This window comes from Sinohyriopsis cumingii, chromosome 13 (assembly GCF_028554795.1).
Source record: "Sinohyriopsis cumingii isolate HCF-2022 chromosome 13, ASM2855479v2, whole genome shotgun sequence".
In the NCBI taxonomy this organism is placed as follows: Eukaryota; Metazoa; Mollusca; class Bivalvia; order Unionida; family Unionidae; genus Sinohyriopsis; species Sinohyriopsis cumingii.
The window spans coordinates 26,824,503-26,845,709 of record NC_142973.1 but is presented as its reverse complement, the minus strand read 5'-3'; the positions used below and the strand labels follow the sequence as shown (position 1 = coordinate 26,845,709).

The following is a 21,207-nucleotide window of genomic DNA, read 5'->3' as shown; positions in this document are numbered from 1 at the left end:
GCCAGTAGTGGCTGGTAGTCTCCAGTGTATGAATGTACCAATGGTCTGAATTGTATTGATGTGCCAACAGTCTTTTGTTGAATCACAGTATATAATCCAAGGTTTCCTTGTTTGGATTCACTATGATTCACTATGATTTCTGCCCAGATGTCATCATAGGAACAATTAATTTTTCCACTAAACAAGAGAGAAAAACTAAGACATAAAAGAATAACTTGGATCAGTGGCAAAAGTTCATTTATAGAAAAAAATCTTATTTATAATTAGAAGATCTGATACTAAATTTATAATAAAGTACATAGTAAACACAATGTCCTTGACTCAGACCAAGATTAATATGTTTGCTTCTATTAATAATGATCCTAATATTAAACCCACACTCATAAAGAAAATATTCGTTGTGACACAGGTTTTGGATATAGCATGGTTGTAGTATGGCTTCTGAAATGTTACCAATTTTTTGAGGGGTTACAGGTTTTAGTGCCAAAATAAACAAGCGTATGGTTTGGTAATTTGGCTAGATGTGTTGTTTTCACAAAAAATATATCATTGCTTCTTGCTTAGTTTTGAAAGACATAAGCTCCTTAAATAGTTGATGATTGCCATTCTAATTATTGAACCATCAACATTAAAGTCATTATGTCTTTTTTGAGTTTGTCTTTAATGCATTTGTGTACAGTTGTTGCTTAAATCCAGTTAAACTGTAGCAAACAGATGTTTGGTCAGTCATCTGGCATGCACAGCCAAGCACTGAACAACACAGTGGTCTAAAAATGTTTCTCTCCCAAAATTATAAATCAGTTAATTTACCTACTTATATAAGGGAAAAATTTTGACAACCAGTGCCTGCTCAGTTAACTTACTAATTGTTATACACAGCTTTTGGAACAGTTTTATTGCCCGAATTGTCAGGAGCAGTTTTGGTCATTGCCACCCCACCCCCACAATTGCACTTCATCTTAATCATTTGTATTTTATAGTATTGTGGACCCCAATCATTGTATTATAATGGGTTTTTATTGTTTATAATGTGTTTTATTCTGAGCAAGATGTACTTACACTAATGAGGTGATCTTGCATACAATGCTGCACTTCTTACCACTTGAGACAGATTATTTCTGAGGAAATTTTTATAAAACTGTTGAATCAGCTAATATTGTTAGGATGTATGGTGATTTTTATTTTGAATGAGACCTATGTATATGTATGATGTGATATTGCATCTGATTGGCTGATTATTGTTTTTACCCCAATAGAGACTATTGTTTATAGTATTTTTGATCAAACTTTATAAATAGGCCTATATCATCAAGATCTTGGTTGATTAATACATGACAATGAGTGAGACCTATCCATATTTATGAGGTGATAATGCACCTGATTGGTTGATTGTTTTTTTACCATTCAAGAGAAGGTGTTTATAGGATTGTTTTCAAGCTTGATAACTAGTTCAATGTTATTAAGATCTTGGTTGAGTATGAATAAGGGTGAAATTTTGCATATAAATGATGTGACCTTGCATTTGATCGGATGAACACTCTAGTAGCTGTATTTTTGATCAGGTTTTGACCTAACTTGTTAAATAATCATATATAATTAAGATGCTCGATGAGTTTGATTATGAGCAAGATCTTTGCATCTCTGCATGTTAATGCAGTGATAATCTGTTTGATTGGCTTAGTGTATTACCACTCTGGAATTTACTCTGCCTTGGTAAATAAGCTTGGTTGTAGAAAGGTTCTATAATAAGTGAGGTGTGCCCATATTAATAAAGTACCTTGCATCTGATTGGCTGAGCTTGTTACCTCTCTAAATCTATAGACTAAAGCACACTTTCTGCTAAAATTAGTTGTCTGTTGGAACAGGTGGTCTTGATAGATGTTATCACATTTTGTAACAAAATTGATCCATGCTCTTACATTATGGTCGTATGTGCAAATTACAGGTGGTGTCCCAAAATACTGGAATTTCAAGTCAGCTTTTTTTGTGTATAACAATTTCAAATGGCCACATTAATACCAAATCATATTCTCCATGTAGTATTTTTTAACTTTTATACTTATTACTTTGCAAAGTCTCCATATTCAATGAGACAATATTTTCCATGTAAAAGACAAGGTGGGAAATGAGAGGTAATGTTTAATGGAAAACCAGAAAGTGGATTGATAAGAGAGATAGCAGCTGATAGGGAAAAACAGCTATGAAAGGTTGCACTTTGCCAAATTACCTTGTAGATTGTTAAACATTTACTGGTGGCAAAATGGTTCATACAGGCAGCTGAAAAAACCCCCATAAATTATGTTTTCTTGAGAGAAAAAAAATAGCATACAAGTGTGAATGCTGGAGACATATATGATACATGTTATATATGTCTGTGTGTGTGTGTGTGTGACTTGGATTTTAACATAGCTTTAGCAATTTTTTAGTCATATCGCTACAGTGTCTGCAGTGGCGCAGTTTATAGTAATGTCTAGCACTGGGGCATCATGCCGCAGAAATGTAGCATGATGTCCCACCCAGTCACATTATCCTGACACCATGCCGACCAGTCCTCACACTAACCTCTTAATGCTGAGCGCCAAGCAAGGCAGCTGTTAGTACCATTTTTTTGAGTCTTTGGTATGACTTGGTCTGGGATTGAACCCATGACCTTCCTATATGTCTCTGTGAATACATAACAAATTATACCTGCTGCTGGGTTTTAATAAAAATATTAATAAACTTTCAGGAGTGTCTGCTCAATGTTTCTACTTCTGATGGTGGCAGGAACGATGTATGATGTCTTCGTCATTCACCAGCTTCATAAGATTAGCTCCAACATGCTTGTTGAGGAGGTTTTAGCAAATGAGCATGCCAACGATGGTCAGATCCTTGATTCTTCAAACATTCTTTTTCATGCCAGTTCTCATCAACAAACTGAGCAGACACCGTTACTGGGATTAAAGAAACAGAAGACAGAACCTTATCAGCCAGGTACAGTTTTTATTCTTTAATATTTGGTGTTTATTTAGATTCAAACAAAAATCTGTTTCCCAGCAAAGGGCTTGGGGTGGAAATAAAGATTCCATTCAATGAGAGAAGTAGTATGGGAATAAGATCAGAAAGATAGGATGTGTACTGTAGAATATGCATTGATATCCATCTTAGTCAACATAAACATAGCAGGCATTGGCAAAAACTGGACAGTATTTAGAGTCCCAAATATTTTCCTTCACATTCTCATGGTATGATTCCTTGAAAATATAAAGACACATGTAAATCAAGAAATGCTGATCAAAATTTGACCTTGCAAATTTTTTTATATTTACAGTGACATGCTGTGATAAAGAAAATATGAACTCCTGTTTTATTTGTCTTTGCAGGGTTGTGTGGAAGACTCCTGGTGTCTTTCTCTGTCTACACAAATAGTTCAAAGCTGTTGAGCACTAAACAGTTATCGGGAAATCTGGCTGCTGTAAATGGAATCCGTTTCCTCAGCATTAGTTGGGTTGTTCTTGGACATGTATATGCCTTTGGAGCTTTCAGTACTGGTATATATATATACACTATGTAACCATTTATTATGCTTATCTAAGTAAAGTCTTTTTCATTTAGTGGAAAATGGAAGCACCGAAAGATGTAGTAACTGTTAACCAATGATCCGTATTGCTGTCACTTGGCTACCTATACATTACTTAACAATACCGTATACAACAATTAATTTCATTGGTCATTTAGTAAAAATGTTGTCATTGGAGGATTCATAACGTGTCTCAATGATGCCACTGTGTCCATATCTGTTTTGGCATTTAACTATGCTTTCTGTGTCAAATATGTTAGTTGGCCGAGTGGTAGAAAGCACTCGCCTTTACCAGTCAAAGCCATGTCACCTCTGTGTGGGTTCAAGTCTCTGGCTCAGCCAGTGTATGTATGTGAGAAAGCTTGCCAGTAGCGTCCTGTGTTGGTGGTTCTTGCAGGGTTTTCCTAGGTTCTCTTTCCACCATTTATGCTGGCCACCATGTATAGCCTGTTGTGTGCTGAGAAATGGTGTTAAACCCATAACAACATCATATATGTTACCCAATCATAATATTTATGGAATACATCAACTACCATGCCAATTCAGCACTACCATGAATTCATTAGCAATAAAAGTGCTAAAAATTTATCTTTCAGGTGTGGAAGTAAAGAGTGGTCTCTTGGTTATAGGAAGCACGCTTGTTTTCAAGATCTCACAAAATCAGTACCCACTTGTGCCTTTTCCAGGGTTCCTTTTCCAGGGTTCGCTTAGGTTTGCATGGGGGAGGGGTCATGGAAAACTCATGGAATTAAGTCATAAGGGGTTCTGTTCTTGAACAGTCCATAAATTAAAAACATTGTTGATTTTGCCAAAATATCTTTGAGCAATTATAACTTGAATAAAAGAAATTGATTTTCAGAGTTTATTCAAAAGAAAAATGCTTTTCACGCTGAAAAAGAGATTGTATTATAAGTGTATTATCATATTATCATTTCCCAATGACTTTGCCCTTGTACAGTTTTAGTGCTAACACCGGTTAGAGCAAGACAGCCACAAACCAGTCTATGACTTTGTCATTTAGAATCATTGGATTTTTTTCCCATTATTATACCTACTTGAAAAACATATGGCAAGTGAGGCAGGAAGAACGTTTAGTAAATGAGTTATGATCTTTTAGGGGTAATGTGTTTACAAATATTCAGAATCAACCCACTGTGGCACTTATATCTCTTCTGTGAAATAGGGTAATGAAGGTGGAAACATAAAAAGGCAGTATACTATATAGCATTTTGGACAGCATGATAATGAGGGAGTCCTGTATACATGAGATAAATATTGCCTGTCATCATAGTATATTTTTTAACTGTCACCAGTGGTTATAAATATCACCTTCAGAAACCACTTTTGACCTTCAAAATCTTGTGTATAAATGCACTCAGATGTTTCATAAATTGAATCATAGGGCATTTCTTTTTCTAAAATGAGCTACCTTTGTCCAAAAATTAAACTAAAATGACATAATATGATGTCCATTTTGCTATTACCACACTTTATTTCACTTTATTTTCACATGTCTAGCTTGTGAAGTTTATATCCGGTTTATGTTGTTTCTATATATATAGCTTTTTATAAAGTGTTACTGTGAAACAGTTTGTAGATAAAACATTAGTTTGTAGCTAAAATGAACCTCATTGCTGTGAATTTCCAGGCACAATGAATTCATTGGTTGGTTGTTTTAATAGTTTTTCTAAAACATTATTGGCTGTATCTTGGACAGTAAATAGGATATGTCTTTCCAAGGACATGTTGAGGCAGCAGAGCCAGGCTTGGCTTGGTGGATATCTAGCCTGCTGATAGCAAACAACACATGCAAACATAGAATACTTTTGCCTGAACAAATGCTAGGCAACATTTTGCAACATGTATTATGTCGTATCATCGATGGGCTGTTGTACAGTTGTTTTATATTAAAAATTTGAGAGCTCATATAAAGTAATGCTTTCCACAGCATTTTCAATAGTAGTTTCTTCTTTACACCTTTAAGTGAATGTTTTCTGAATTCTGTATTTATTTCAGAAAACGTTTTGCCATTTTTGCTAACGATGTTGAACAGATGGAGTTGGCAGGCAATTATCAATGCTCCTGTTGCAGTAGACACCTTCTTTATCCTCAGGTAAGACTGCTTATACATTGCCCCAAGCTATAATGCAGTATCTATTCTAGGATATTGTTATGTATATTTGATTTAATTATATCTGATTTAATATATATTTATTTCAGTTTAATTGTCATTTTTAAATTTTTATTTTTTATTTTTCATTACATGATATTGTAATGTAAATTTATTCACTAGATATGATACTGTTTTTAGAAAATAGTTTGACCTTGACTGTTAGTTTATAAACACCAGGTGTTGATCTAAATCCTGACCTTGTTTCAGAATTTGTAGCAACCTTCGTAAGCAAGTTCTATTTTATTTTAAAATGATTGGTTGTTTCCAAGGTCATGATGGGAGTTTGACTTTAAAATGTTTTTAAAAAATCTTATTTTTTATTTCTTAGAGTAAAAATGATTGGTTTTCGTCAGGGTCACCTGGGTAAACTTGATCTGTAACAAGTACTTGCTTCTATACCCTTCCAGAAGATGATCACGTGATGGCTTGTTTACTTTTAGAAAGTCCATATAACCCATGTTTTTGAGAATTAATCTCAGTCTAAGCTGGGCTGTTAAACTGTTAGTTGTATGTTGTGCTGTTTGGATTTATTTCAGATTACTTGGTTTGGAGTTATTTCAAATTACTTGGATTCAAAAGGATTAATTATGTTATTTTTCTAGAAAATATGTGCTCATGTAATATTGTGGAACAAAAACAGTGGTAATTCTTGTTTCTGCAAGGAACTGTAGACTTCAACACTACAGATTGCAGCATACGCCATCGTCTTCCATCTTGGATTCTTCATCTGGATTCAAATGTGAAATCAGTAGAACATTTTATTATTAGGATTACTAAAATTATATTGTTGGTGTATTCTTTGATTATTTTTGGATTTGATTCTATAAAACCTTAAGTTCATGTTTTTTTTCATTTTTACAGAATTTTTCCAGGGAAATAAATTATTGTATTTTTTTTCAAAGCTTGTTGTTTTCACTCTTTCTTGTGTTACTGTTTATTCGAGCCTAAACAAGTGACATAAGAATATATTATTACAGAATTTGCATTGATTTTTTTTTAAATTGCAAAGAAAACTACGCAAACATCATGCATCATTCACCACTCCCTTGATAACTTGTGCTTGGATAATTCACAAACCCACTTAGAAAATACCCAAAGAAATTACCCTTATTTATTGAATGTGAAGAAAATTGCAATCAAAATTGGTGAACAGAACTCTGATATTGGTCATTGAAAATGGCTGTTAGTGTCCAGAAATATGAATCAGCATCATGAAATTCTCAGAATAAGAAGTCCTGTCTTTTCTTCCATTTTCTTTACCAAAAATAAATTCTCACTACTCTGTTAAAAGCATACCTAAAGAAATAAATAGCAATGAAATAAGTTTTGTCAAGTATGTTTCAGTTGTATAGTTTAATTTGGTTTCAGTGTAGTCATCATAAATGCAATATGCCCAGTTGTATTCAAACACAAAACATGTCATTCTACCGTCACTGCAGTGTTTGAGGGCATTTCTGTTAGAATTAACTGCTGAATGTGTTTTGATCTCTGATTTGCAGATGTGTTTATTGTATTATTACACTAAATTAAAAGCAGGTCTAATCTTGCTAATTATGTCTTAGTATCAAATGAGGTGATGGAATAAAACAAAAGTTAAAAGGCAAGCAAATCCTACATATGTAAGAGCTGGCACTCGTGTGTCAGGTCAGCTATTTCAATTGACCAATTGAATTGTGGTATAAATATTATTATTTAAGTAATAATAAAACTACCTTAAATTATCATAGTCATTCACAAAGATGATCAAAGATAACAAGGCAAGCAAGCAAATTCAAAGCTGTGTTCGATAGATATTGATTGTTATGGAGAAGTAAGTTCCACAGTTTGTAGTGCACTTAAAATTCCTGAATTGGCACTCAGAGATTTGCAGAAGTTTCACTGTTAGTTGCAGTTAAAACGTGGCATTAATATTTCACTAATGAAACAGAATTGTAACAAAAATCAAGTTGCAATGTTGGTGGTTGTTTCACAAAACAAATGTCTTTCCTTTTTGAACAAAAGGAATCTTGTTTTGTTGTGTAAAAAGCAGACAGAGTACATAATTTTGGAAGGTACTCAAAGAGGCACACATGTAGGTGACGTGTTGAATCCTCTTGAAGTTATATTATTCACAATCTCTCAGAATTTGGTTATCTTGAAATAAAGGTAATTTATACTGAAAAGCAAACGATTTCATGAAAAAAGCTGTTTATTAATAATTTTCCTAACATAATCATGACCACTAAACAATTCCATTACACCACCCTCTTTTATGGTCTTAATGTCTAGCTGTGATGTCACACCTTTCATTTTTTAGAGGCTCCTTGGTAAAACCTGCCTTTTCTTATAGTGCAGTCCATGTTTTTGCACTCCTCTGTGTTCATGTTATGGAAGGAGAGGTGTATTTTCATGCCCAGTATTTATTTATTCATTAAATCCCTCCTGTATTCAGAACAATTCACTGTTTTTCTCAGTGGGGGTTGCATTTCCCACCAAATTTTTAATTGTACAGTAAACCCTTATAATAACACACATGCCAACAATTACACTTTTGGTGTAATCATTACTCTTTTTTCACCAGGGGGCCCCGAGTGGCCAAGTGGTCTAAAGCACTCTCCGTTACGGATCACTGCCATCTCACCTCTGTCTGCGTAGGTTCGAGTCTCGGATTCGGCCAATGTGGGTATGTGAGAAAGCTTGCCAGTAGCTTCTCGAGGGTCAGTGGTTCTTTCCGGGGTTTTCCCGGGTTCTTCCTCCACCATTAATACTGGCTGCCATGTATAGCCTATCGTGTGCTGAAAAATGGCATTAAAACCCTACAACAACTACAACTTTTTTTTACCAAATTACACTTTCTGCTAGACTGCATATAAATTACGCTTTTTTGCTACATTAAAAAATATAATAAAAATAAGGCAATCAGAAGTTGTTTCTGTAGTTTATATGATCATCTCTTTAATTCTGTTCATATAAATTTAAGAATATGCTTAAAAAGGTGACAGCTGCATCAGAAGAGCATAAGAGTACTTTCCTTATCTTCTGTTTGTAGCAACTGTATATGACCCATTTCCAAGAAAACAGACAGGGTTCTTCAAAAGTAAACTTTGCCTAACAAATTCATTTTACTGATAAGCTAGTTACTTAGTGAACAAGTCTTAATGTATATAATAACTGTCATACAATTAACCCAGACTATATTTACCTTATACTTAGGCATATTCATACTTTGTGAGTATATTGTCTTTAATTTTTCATAATAATGATAAACAAGATAAATAATGGAAGTATTTTTAAGCCATGCAGTTGATTACTGAGAGCATTAGAGTACTGCTTTCATAATTGCCTTTGTCTTCAAAGATTTGAGGAGAGTTACCCTCATTAAGGTAGTTACCCGCATTAAGGTAGGATGGGTGGCAAATTTTAAGTACATCATTTTATGTTCAAGTTTCTCTTTACATATTTCTTAGAAATAGACATAAAAAAGGACAGTCAAACCTGTCAATAGTGTTCACCAGTCAGAAAATGTAGACGTAGCCTTTGTACACAGATGACCTCTGTACACAGGTTCCCCTTTCAAAATTAGTTTTTTGAACAAATGCCATGTACAGATTATTATTATTATTGCATTATCAAGCTTGGTTTTATGCACTATTCAACAAAGTCATCATATACATGTGTATGTTGTTCTCTCTCAAATTTACATTCTACACAAAATGACTTTTGTATCCTGCTCACTTGAATCCATGCAGTAAATTAATTCATCACAGACTTAATATAATCACTGATCTTTGTTTTGTTTTATGCATTTCATTGCTATGGCTTACATGTAACTCTGAAACAGAGGACTGACTCTTTGATGAGTCCACTTGTATAAATTTGGAATGGAAACAGCTGTTCATACTTCAAAAATGGTATGTGGATTAGCCAGTTGATCACCTCACCAAGAACAAAAGAAAACTTGTTTGAGAGACCTGTGGTGAATAGAGGATCGAAAGAAGCTGTATGTAACTGTTCTTTTTGACCCATGAACCAAAACTTTGCCTGCGATAACAGACAAGTTTAAAGTATTGAACAGCTCCTGACCCTGCTGAAACTTTTTTCATCAGGGATTGTTTTAATTCACAAGCAAATAGGTACTATTGAATTATACCTGTAACAAAGGCATAAAAGGTGACTTCCAGTTCTGCAGTGATAATACAACTACTTTTCCTACCATCCAGCAAATGAATTGGTGCAACCCTTTACTCTGATGATAAAAATGGCCTCATTTGAATTGGACTGTGATCTCTTACACTTCACATTAGTGTTATTGTCAAATTGTATGTGATATTTGCTTCATATTCTGATTGATCTGAGTTCCTTTGACTCCCATTTTGTCACCTACATGACTTCTATTTTGCTCTATTGGTCATAGACCAGAGAAGTTTATAGGATAGTATGCTTGTTCGTTGTCTGTAATCAGTCTTACTGTTGCCACAAGTTTGTCATCACTACCCTTCCTTGCCATAACACTTTACACACACATTCATCCCATGTTCAGCATGGTCCTAATTGAAAATGGTACTGCTTGGATATCCAATATGGCTGTCATGGCAGTCATCAAATCATGTTGTTGCTGTAGGGTTTAACGCCATTTTTCATCACACAATAGGCTATACATGGCGGCCAGTATTAATGGTGGAGGAAGAACCCGGGGAAAACCCCTGGAAAGAACCACCGACCCATGAGAAGCTACTGGCAAGCTTTCTCACATACCCACATTGGCTGAATCTGAGACTCGAACCCACGCAGACGGAGGTGAGCTGGCAGTGATCCATAACGTGGAGCGCTTTAGACCACTCGGCCATTCGGGGCCCCGCAGTCATCATGAAAACCTTGTTACTGCTACTGTTGCTGAATGGATGGTCATATCTACATTGGGTTTTCACTAAAAGACTTCTTTTGTCTAGTTCATCCAAAATGAAAATGGCACATCTATTGTCCACTATGGCCACAGCAGCAGCCATTTTGAAAATCATATTATGGCAGCTCCTCCCTAAGAGATGGTCATATCAACATAGGGTTTTCAGTAAAAGACTTCTTATGATGTCAGGTTGGTCCTAAATGAAAATGGTGCATATCTGATACCCATCATGGCCGATATGGCAGCCATATAAAAACTCATGTTATCACAATGCTGTATGAACATAAAATCCTATTGATGTGGAGTTTTCACTAATAGTAATCTTATGAATTGGTCTTAAAATGAAAATGGTGCATATCTGACATCCAATATGGCCACCACAGCAGCCATCATAAAAATATTATTATCACTACTCCTCCTGAATGGGTGGTCATAACGACATGACATTTTCACCAAATGGCTGACTCCTTATAAAGTCTACTTGATCTTAAATGAAAATGGCGACAATCTGACATCCAATATGGTCTCCATACCACCCATCTTGAAAATCTTGTTATTGCTTGTCCAGAATGGAAATGTCATTTCTTTAAAATATTGTTATCTCTACACATCCCAAATGGGTGACTATATCAATATGGGATTTTCACCTATAGCCTTCTTATGATATCCATTTGGTCCTTAATGAATTTCACATTGACTATCTTGAAGAAAAAAAAATTGTTGTCACTATTCCTGCTTAATGGATTATCATTATGACATGGAGTTTTCACCAAAACACTTCTACTGATTTGTGCTATGTCCTAAATGAAGATGGTGCTAAGCTGACATCTCATTTGTGCACCACAGCAGCTTATTTAATTTTTTTTATCATTGAACATTCTCCAAGATGGGGTTTAATACTGGACTGTTAAAACAGAGAAATGGTCTTACCTTGAATTCTTGCAAGTTCTTTTCACCCAGTAAAGTATCAATGCCATCACGGGACTTGCTCCACTATCTAGCAACGTCTTGCTATTACCCTCTCCTGTATGGATAAAACACATCTTGTTTTCCAACCCAACATATTAACACCTTTGAGTTTCATCAACATTGTGACTGAATTATGTGAGATATGAAACTTTTGCACATCAATTCACATGATATGTCTTTAATCTAAACAGTGCCTTGCTCATCAAAGAAAAATTTAATTTGCATATTTAGAGTGGCCACTATTAATATGCTCCAGTGACCCCTTAAGGCCAGGAGTTACCACTTTTGGTTAGGAAATACCTAGTCACTGACTGTTGAAAGCATGTGATTGTTACACACAGGACATTTATATATGAAATTGGGCAAGGGGAAATAAGGATGGCTGTTGTGATCAAGTGACCACTATGTACAGGTGACTGTTAGGAAAATTTTAACTATACATGCTTATGGATTGGTGCATGTAAAGGGAGAGAGAAAGATAAGGATACTTAAAATTAGGTGGAAAATAGGCAGTTTAGAACAGTTTCCTGATTTGTACAGCAGATTGTGAATATAAAGGATAGTTATAGAGATAGATAGAAGTCATATTGGCAACAAAACAAATGCCCCAGTTTGTCAATGCAAGCCACAATTTATGATTAATTTATTTTGAGTCAAAATGTGTCAGTAAGCTGTTTGTATTCAAGGATTTTTGTTGGGTTAAGTAATTATGAAATAAATGTAAAACTCAGACATGGAATGAATCAGTTAAGGTTCATGTACATATAAAGATAATTTAGGTATAATTTCAAAACAGCTTATAGATGATAGGCATGATTTTTACACTTTGAGGCTGAGCTGCCAAGAAATTATCATAGCCTTAAACATCATATATTTAAAATGTTCTGAATATTAGTGTGCTGTACATCAGTTTTTTTTATTTATTATTAATGAAAAGTGCATCCCTTCAGAGTGCTCTCCACACATTATCTCTGTCTGATTATCTTTGTTATTAAATACCTTTTTGTATTCACTATGTTGTTGGTACACTAGAAGATTGCACTTTCATCTGCATGGTGGTTTTCAGATCATCTGCTCCTCAGAATCTATGATAAAGAGATTCAGCCAAAACCACAGGAGCTAAATTAGGGCTGTATGGAGGATGTGGCTTTGTTTGGAGGCTATTTCCCATCAGGAAGTCTGTCATGATGCTAATGTGTTGTCATGGAGTAGAGGGATACCTCAGGTACTGATGCATTGCTGAATGATTTGGTAGTGTTGCACAATGTCCAGTGAGACTAGTAGAATCAGACCCTGGTACCTGGATGAGCATGTCTTCTGCATTGAAAAACAGTGCACATAAAAATCTCTAGACCTTTGTGTTGTGCAAATTGTGGTCTCTACTTGTTTTCTCATCCAAACTTTATTATTTTATCAAGTTGGGCTAAAAAAAAAGGTAAATCCATGTTTCATCACCTTTGACAATCTCATTAAAATGCCTCTCTTCTCTCATTTTGTATTTGGCAAGTAGCTGTTTGGCAGTTTCAACACAGGTTTGTTTGGGATCAGTTGTCATCAAATTCAGGTCCCGTCTTGCACAAACCTTTCTGAGTTTCAAATGATTATTTAATGTATTAAAAACAGTGGATGAATTAATGCCAACTATAATAGAAATATCTTCCACTATATATTGAGAGTACCCTAGGAACTCCTTTATTTTACGGTATGCTCTTTGTACAGTAATAGAATGTTTCTTCTCCAGACATTGTAGGTCAGTGTCATTTACCTGTGTTACATTATGCATATATCATCAGATGTCCAGCATGATCTGCAGATCATTTTATGGAATGTTACTTTTCTCTTGATTTCTTTTTAATTTATTGACATATTAAAAAAACATAACTTTGCCAATAACCCTCATAAAATTCACATGGATATAACTCGAGCTAATTACCAGTAATTAAGAATATGCATGCAATAAATACATGATAACCAAAAGAGTGCACTTATCAGAAGATAGAATTCTTAAAACTGGCTATGAAATGCAAAAGCTGGGACACTACATTGCATAATTGAATATCCAGATATCTGAGAATGATAAAGGGACAAAAAAGAGATCGTTTAATAAAGCAATTGTGCATTCACATTTGTTTAACAGATATGATGATCTTATTTAGAAAGTACATTAAAAAACTGTATTGGACTTTCGCCAGTGTCATAAACTGAGACCATTGAAGCTTAATAGCATCTGTTATTTATAGAAGAAAAATGAGAAATTGTTATTTTTAATGCAAATATGGCTGTATAGAATTATCATAAAACTGTATTGTAACTGACAAATAATTCCTTGGAAACAGCATGTTTGCATTGATAAGCACAGGAATGGGCTTATTAGGTACTGATATAATTAGGTAGGTTACCTTGTAAAATGGGATATGCTTATTAGGTGCTGATATAAATAAGGTAGGTTATGTTGTAAAATGGGATACGCTTATTAGGTACCTATATAATTAAGGAGATTACTTTGTAAGGGTGGGCCCCGTGTGGCTGAGTGGTCTAAAGCGCTTACCTTAACGGATCACTGCCATCTCACCTCTGTCTGCGTGGGTTCGAGTCTCTGATTTGGCCAGTGTGGGTATGTGAGAAAGCTTGCCAGTAGCTTCTCGTGGATCAGTGGTTCTTTCTGGAATTTTCCCGGGTTCTTCCTCCACCATTAATACTGGCTGCCATGTAAAGCCTATCATGTGCTGAAAAATGGCATTAAACCCTACAACAACGACAGCTTTGTGGGGATGGCCTAATAGGTACTAATATAATTTGGGTTACCTTCTAAAAGGGGATTGGCTTCTTTGAATCTAATTAGAGAGGTTACCTTGTAAATGGGGATATACTTATTAGGTACTAATATTATCAGGGTGGTTACCTTGTAAAAGGGGATGGGTTTATTAAGTACCAATATAATTTGGATGGTTACCAGTGTAAAAGGGGATGGGCTTGTTAGGTACTAATATAATTGTTCATTTGTATCAGTGTATGATAGGAAAAAGTCATACAAGGGTCAGAATTTTACATCAGACACAAGGTTTTGCTTTATGCTGGATGCAAAATTCTGATCTCTAGGGTTGAGTTTTCTTGTTCAACAATGATAGATAATGAAAGATTATTTTCCATTTGCCAAATGGTTACTGTCCAATGTCAAAATGGAAACAAAAATTTTAACCCCAACACACAATGTATGAGCTTGTTTTCCAAATAAAGTTTTTGCATCCCAAATTGTTTACAATCTTTATATATACAGTCTGCACTATTTTGCATCACATGGAGCACATGTGTGCCAAAGATTAGTCTTTTGAGGATAGTGTTCAGTGCAGTAATAATAATAAATTATTATTATTATTATTATTAAACATTATGGTCTACAGTATTATTTGTATTACAGCGGCCTACTGCTATCCTACTTATCACTGAAAGAAATGCAAAAATGTCAATCATTGCGGAAATTCAAATGGGGCCTTTTCTACTTCCACAGAATATGGAGGTAAGTGACAAACAAATCAACAGATGAGTTAGCAGAGACATCACTGTGTCCATCCTCTAATTATGTGCTGAACACCAGAATCAAAAAACCATTTGTTTGCTGTAAATGAAAATTTTAAAATTGGGGCAAATAAAATTGTGCATTATATTAACTGTTATCATGAAGGGATAATATTTTGCTCAGCTGGTCAGAGAGCACATTTACAAATGTGGAACTGCTCCGGTGGCTTAGTGGTTAGAGCATCCACTTTGGAAGCTGGAGGTCATGGGTTCGATCCCAGGCCGAGTCATACCAAAGACTTACAGAAATGGTACTAACATCTGCCTTGCTAGACACTCAGCATTAAGAGGTTGGTGTTAGGACTGGTTGGCCTGGTGTCAGGATAATGTGACTGGGTGGGACATGATGCTACATGTCTGCAGCATGATGCCCCAGTGCTAGACATCACTATAAACTGCCACACTGCAGACATCGTAGCGATATGACTGAATTTTTTTTAATGCTACATTAAAAATCCTAATCGCACACACACAATCACACACACACACACACACACACACACAAATGTGGACAAATCCTGGATATGTCAAAGAATCCCTTTAAAAGATCACATTTACTAATGTAGACAAATCCTGGATATGTCCCAGAATCCCTTTGCAATGATCACATTTACCATGATAGACAAATTCTGGATATGTCCCAGAGTCCCTTGACAATGATCACATTTACTTCCATAGACAAATCCTGGATATGTCCCAGAGTCCCTTGACAACAATCACATTTACTTTTGTAGACAAATCCTGGCTATGTCCCAGAGTCCCTTTACAAAGATCCCATTTACTTCTGTAGACAAATCCTGGATATGTCCCAGAATCCCTTTACAAAGATCACATTTACTACCATAGACATATAAAGTGTCAGTTTGATGTCAGTAGAATGAAGTAATGTTTTATTCTTAAAATGTAGTCATAGCTACATAGATTAACAAGAAATAAGTTAAAATATATTATACTGGTATGTATAATTGGAGAGACGCAGGAATCTGTAATAGATAATTCAATTACAAGAATATAGATAAACATCTCAACATACATCCACATTTTTTGTAAGTTTGGAAACTGCAATACTTGTAAATGATATACATTTGCTTTATATACAGTTTTATAAAATATAAAAAATTAGTGGTGAAATTTGTCTTGCATACATTAGTGTAAAATATAGAATATTATTGGTGAAATATTTTAAAATTATTTATATTTTTACAAATGAAAAATATGCATTCCTATTTAAGTTGTACTTGCAGTAATAAAAAAAGCTTTTTGTGAGGTAGAGTAATTTTAGATGGAAAATGCATTTTCTTTCAGGCATGGAAATCATTTGGCTCACAACCATTTATTTCCTTACAAAGTGTCCTACTGTTTCAACAATGTTAAAATACTGGTGTGCTGCAGATAGAGTAAAATAGTTTATAAAATGTCAAAAAATAATTTATTGCGACAATTAAGCCATCCAAGCCAAACATTATCTTTAATCACTGATATTTTATTTTATACATTCAGTGATTTAATATGATTAAAACTGAATTGGACTTGTAAATAGGAGGATGTAGATGGTGCATTGTTTTTTTACCACACCACAAAATATATCCACTGTTAACAGAGGAAATGAAGATTTTGTCTATATGTGTAGTGAAACATTTTATGCAATAGTCTTTTCTAAATTAGGCTGTTTTGGTTGCATTGTATATAAACTGTACATTAATTACTCATTGTTATGTATATTTGATTTAATTTATATTTGATTTAATTTAGTTGTCTGTCGGGAAGTTTTAAATTTGTTTTTACATATTTCATTGCATGTTAGAGTAATGTAATTTTGTTTACTGGAATTTGACATTTTCCAGAAGTTTGTTTGATGTGAATGTTTTGTCCTAAACACCTAAAGCTGACCTAGTTCCCAACTTTGATTCAGAAACCAGTGAGTCAAGTAAACAACTTTCTATTTTTATCTTATTCTTAGAGTAAAATGATTGGTTTTTGTCAAGGTCATACTGAGAATACATGACTTTAGATGTAAATAGCCTCTATTTCAAAAATCAGGTTTTACCAGAATTGTGCAGTAGTCATGTTTAATACCAATGTTTATAGAGAATTTAGTCAGTTTGGGCTTAAAAACATGTGATGTCAAGGTGTTCATTTTGTTGTGACCAGTTTGGAGTTACATTTTAATTTTTATTCAGATTATTTGGATTCTAAAAGATTAATTCTTTTTCCTGGAAATATTTGAGTGCTCATACAGAATTCTTGGACACAGACATTTCTTTAAATTTTATTCGGAATTAAAACACCGGAATATTATTGTCTGTGGAACAACAAAGAACTGTAGACACAAAAGCACTATACTAGCTATAGCATACGTCATCGCCTTCCATTTTGGATTTTCATTGGGACTCAAACTCAAATTTCATTAGAACATTTCATTACTAGGACTTCTAAAATTTAATTCATGGATTATTCTTGGATTATTTTTGGATTTGATTCTTAAAATCGTAAGTTCTTTTTTTTCAATACTTTTACCATGTTCTTCCAGGGAAATAAATTATTTGTTGAATTTTTCAAAGCTTGTTGTTTTCACTTTTTCTTTGTTACTGTTTATTAGAGCCTAAACACATAACATAAGACTCATGATGTCATAATCTTCTTTACTTAGGTCTGAAAAAACAGTGAAACAAATAGTGCACACAAATTGGCATCTCATTCCCAAAATAATTATGTTTGTATTTACTGTTTAATGGCATCTCTGCATAAAAATAGCTGTGTGGTTCCAGTTAAAAGTAAGGATGATAAAAAGATTCTTTTTTTTAAAGTGTTTTTTATTCAGTTCTAATTTTTTCCCCATATTTTTCTGCAAGTGGTTCTTTCAGCCCTTGAAAATATCTGTACATGATATGCATTTACTTGAATACCAAATGTTCAGAGGTTTACAAAGCCTACTGAGAACTGTGTTGGTTCAGTGGTTGGCATGACTGGACTTCCTTTCAGTGGGTCTAAGGTTCAGATTGTGCCTAAACCAGCCTAGATTGGTTGCCATAGTGTTTCTCTGGAAAGACACTTTATAGCATTGTCTCAGTACTAAATGGTCTTTCATGTCGTGATGTGCCATGGTCTTTCATGTGTTGATGGGCCATTAAACACGTCAGCTCAAGCCTATTAGTAGCTCATAATTATGGAAGTTATGTTTTTATCTGTGAAGTGAGTGAAAGTGTATGTTTCTACCTAGATGGGATACCAATCAGTTGCAAGTTAGCTCCTACCTCCTGCCAGCCCCATTTTGTTGCTATTGCCATTTTTCAACTGGGGCAACTTGAGAAAGATATCATTTGTACATGCTTATATGTCGAGTCCAACTCCAAATTGCATAGACCTAGATTTTCCATCCCATAATGCATCGGCAGATCTGGGTCTATGCAGTTTGTCAGGACTTATCGGTAGAATAAACATCATAGACCCTGATCTACTGGCACATTATGCAGTGGCTGATCAGGGTCTGTATTGCTTGCAGTTTGACTGGACTGATAAGCAAGAGTATATTATGGTAAGTGATGCTATCAATGGCAGAAATATATTGGTTAGGGTGGATCCTAGTCTTCTGATCAGAAGTCGGCAGTTCATATCATTAGTCCATGTTGCCATCTCAATTTGAATACTGGTAATTAGAAAGTTTTAAAAATTTACCAAGACAACTAAATTAGACCCAACAAAATATTCACATTATTACCAACAAAGTAGTACATCAAATGAGCAAATTGCATAACATTTTTTTTTTTTGTATTTTTTAAATTTGTAAACATTCAGTGATATTATGTAAATCAAATTGTACTCTGGCTTATTTTATCATTTCAGACTCACCCCTCCATACATGCTTATATTTATGGTTTATGTAGTTCTGTTCCAATACTGGAGCAATGGCCCCTTATGGCCCCAAGAGGGGTTAGAGAAGGACCACTGCCAAAATTACTGGTGGAAAAATCTACTTTACATCAACAACTTATTCCCAACAATGGAAACTGTAAGTTGTTAAATTGCTGTGTATTGATATGATTTTCTTTTTGTTGTTTGTACAAGTTTTTACAATAACTATTAGTATAGATTTTTTTTTACAGATAAATGTCTTAAATCTTTGGGCCTATATTAAATTCCAAGATTCTTTGGCCATCTGACTGTTTATTTGTGTGTTTGTTAATTCTTTTGCATTTATTATTCGTAAATTTTGTAATTATCAGTATTTGAATGTGTGTATGTTTGCATGCGTGCAAAAATGCATGTATGTATGTATGTACATAAATATAAAATTAAATTGTTATATTTGGAATGAGACATTCAAATGACCCAAGAAAGTAAGCAAACTCATACATATATAAATTAATCAAATTGGCCTTACCTTAGTAACGAGTTTGTTACATTATACAAATATGTATCTTTTGATATGTACAATGTCCTTTACAGTGTATGGCATGGTCCTGGTATCTGGCAAATGATATGCAGTTCTTTGTGGTCAGCCCCTTGTTGCTGATTCCTCTTTACTAGTAAGTCCTTTTTGTTTTCTTATTCAGTCCTTCCAGGGGTATAAACAGGGCCTTGCTTAGTGAAATTGTTGAAGCCCCATAGTAAGTTTGTCCATCAATCTATTCATCCAATCTTCCATCTGTTATTGATTTGGTTTCTTGGAGTTAATTGTATCAAAGTTTATAGATGAGTTTCACAGTTGCCTGTAATCAAATGTTAAGCAGGCTATCATTTTATCTCATTATAAGAAAAGAGGGCTTAGGAGGTGTGCCTTATGTATATGTACAAAACACAGTCGGGTACAAATATAACTGAAGAGCCCACTTAGCACTGTTGTTGGATATTAATTGTCCTTGTTTGAAAGAAAACATTTAAAAAATAGGATGAAAAATTAAGATAATAAAATGGGTGTGAATATAATAACTTCAAATAGATATTAAGTTCTTGATCTCATCCCCAAGGCTAATAACTCATCCCCATGGCTAATAACTCAAGCAAGTGAGATGTGTATCGTTAAAAAATATGTGCAACCTAGTTGAATGTATTATACAAAAGTGATACTATTACATCAACACTAAATTATTTCGTCAATGTAACTTTCCTCTTCTGTTTGATTTATTAGTTGTGAGCACTTTTGGGAATACTGAAAAATTAATGGTGTTTGCTGCAAGAAACTGAGTTTTTCTGTCAAATCTTTAAGGAAGAATTCATCATTTAATGTGGTATAAAGAAGGGTAGGGAAATAAAATTAGTGGAAAGGAAAATTTATTGTCTAAAGAAAACATGAAGAATACAGAGCATAAACAGTCTTTGTGGCCTGCAATATTTTGTATCAGCCTGGCTGTGGAATACCCCTCCCTCTTAATTGAATGTTTTTACAGAGTAATAATATGCATAATAATAAATGAAGTAAAATACTGAAACAATTCATTGTACAAAACATCTGTTGCAAAACCACTTACAAGGAAATATGTTAACATGTTCATATAATGTAGATGGATACATGTAGTCACTATTTGTCTATGGTTAATAATACTTATTTTCTGTATAGCTAATTATATATATAGCCATGTAATACAGATAGTCTGTATGGGTAATAATGCAGATAGTTTATATTGTTAATAATACAAATAGTCTGTATGGCTAATAATACAGATAGTCTATATGGCTGATAATACAGATAATCTATATTGCTAATAATACAAATAGTCTGTATGGCTAATAATACAGATAGTCTATATTGCTAATAATACAGATAGTCTGTATGGCTAATAATACAGATAGTCTATATTGCTAATAATACAGGTAGTCTGAATGGCTAATAATACAGGTAGTCTGAATGGCTAATAATACAGATAGTCTGTATGGCTAATAATACAGATAATCTATATTGCTAATAATACAGATAGTCTGTATGGCTAATAATATAGATAGTCTGTATGGCTAATAATACAGATAGTCTGTATGGTTAATAATACATATAGTATATATGGCTAATAATACAGATAGTCTGTATGGCTAATAATACAGATAGTCTGTATG

At 34.1% G+C, this 21,207-nt stretch overlaps 1 protein-coding gene across 1 annotated transcript in view; it reads left to right on the top strand.

Annotated features, from left to right (window-relative positions):
• LOC149785089 (nose resistant to fluoxetine protein 6-like) overlaps nucleotides 1-19,686 on the top strand; it is a 42,729-nt gene extending 23,043 nt beyond the window's left edge. Inside the window, exons 5-10 of the mRNA XM_089931274.1 lie at nucleotides 2,729-2,973; nucleotides 3,363-3,530; nucleotides 5,576-5,672; nucleotides 15,002-15,100; nucleotides 19,003-19,168; nucleotides 19,606-19,686. Coding sequence (XP_089787400.1) covers nucleotides 2,729-2,973; nucleotides 3,363-3,530; nucleotides 5,576-5,672; nucleotides 15,002-15,100; nucleotides 19,003-19,168; nucleotides 19,606-19,686 — 856 coding nt within the window. The remainder of the gene's footprint in view (nucleotides 1-2,728; nucleotides 2,974-3,362; nucleotides 3,531-5,575; nucleotides 5,673-15,001; nucleotides 15,101-19,002; nucleotides 19,169-19,605) is intronic.
• The last annotated feature ends 1,521 nt before the right edge of the window (nucleotides 19,687-21,207 follow it).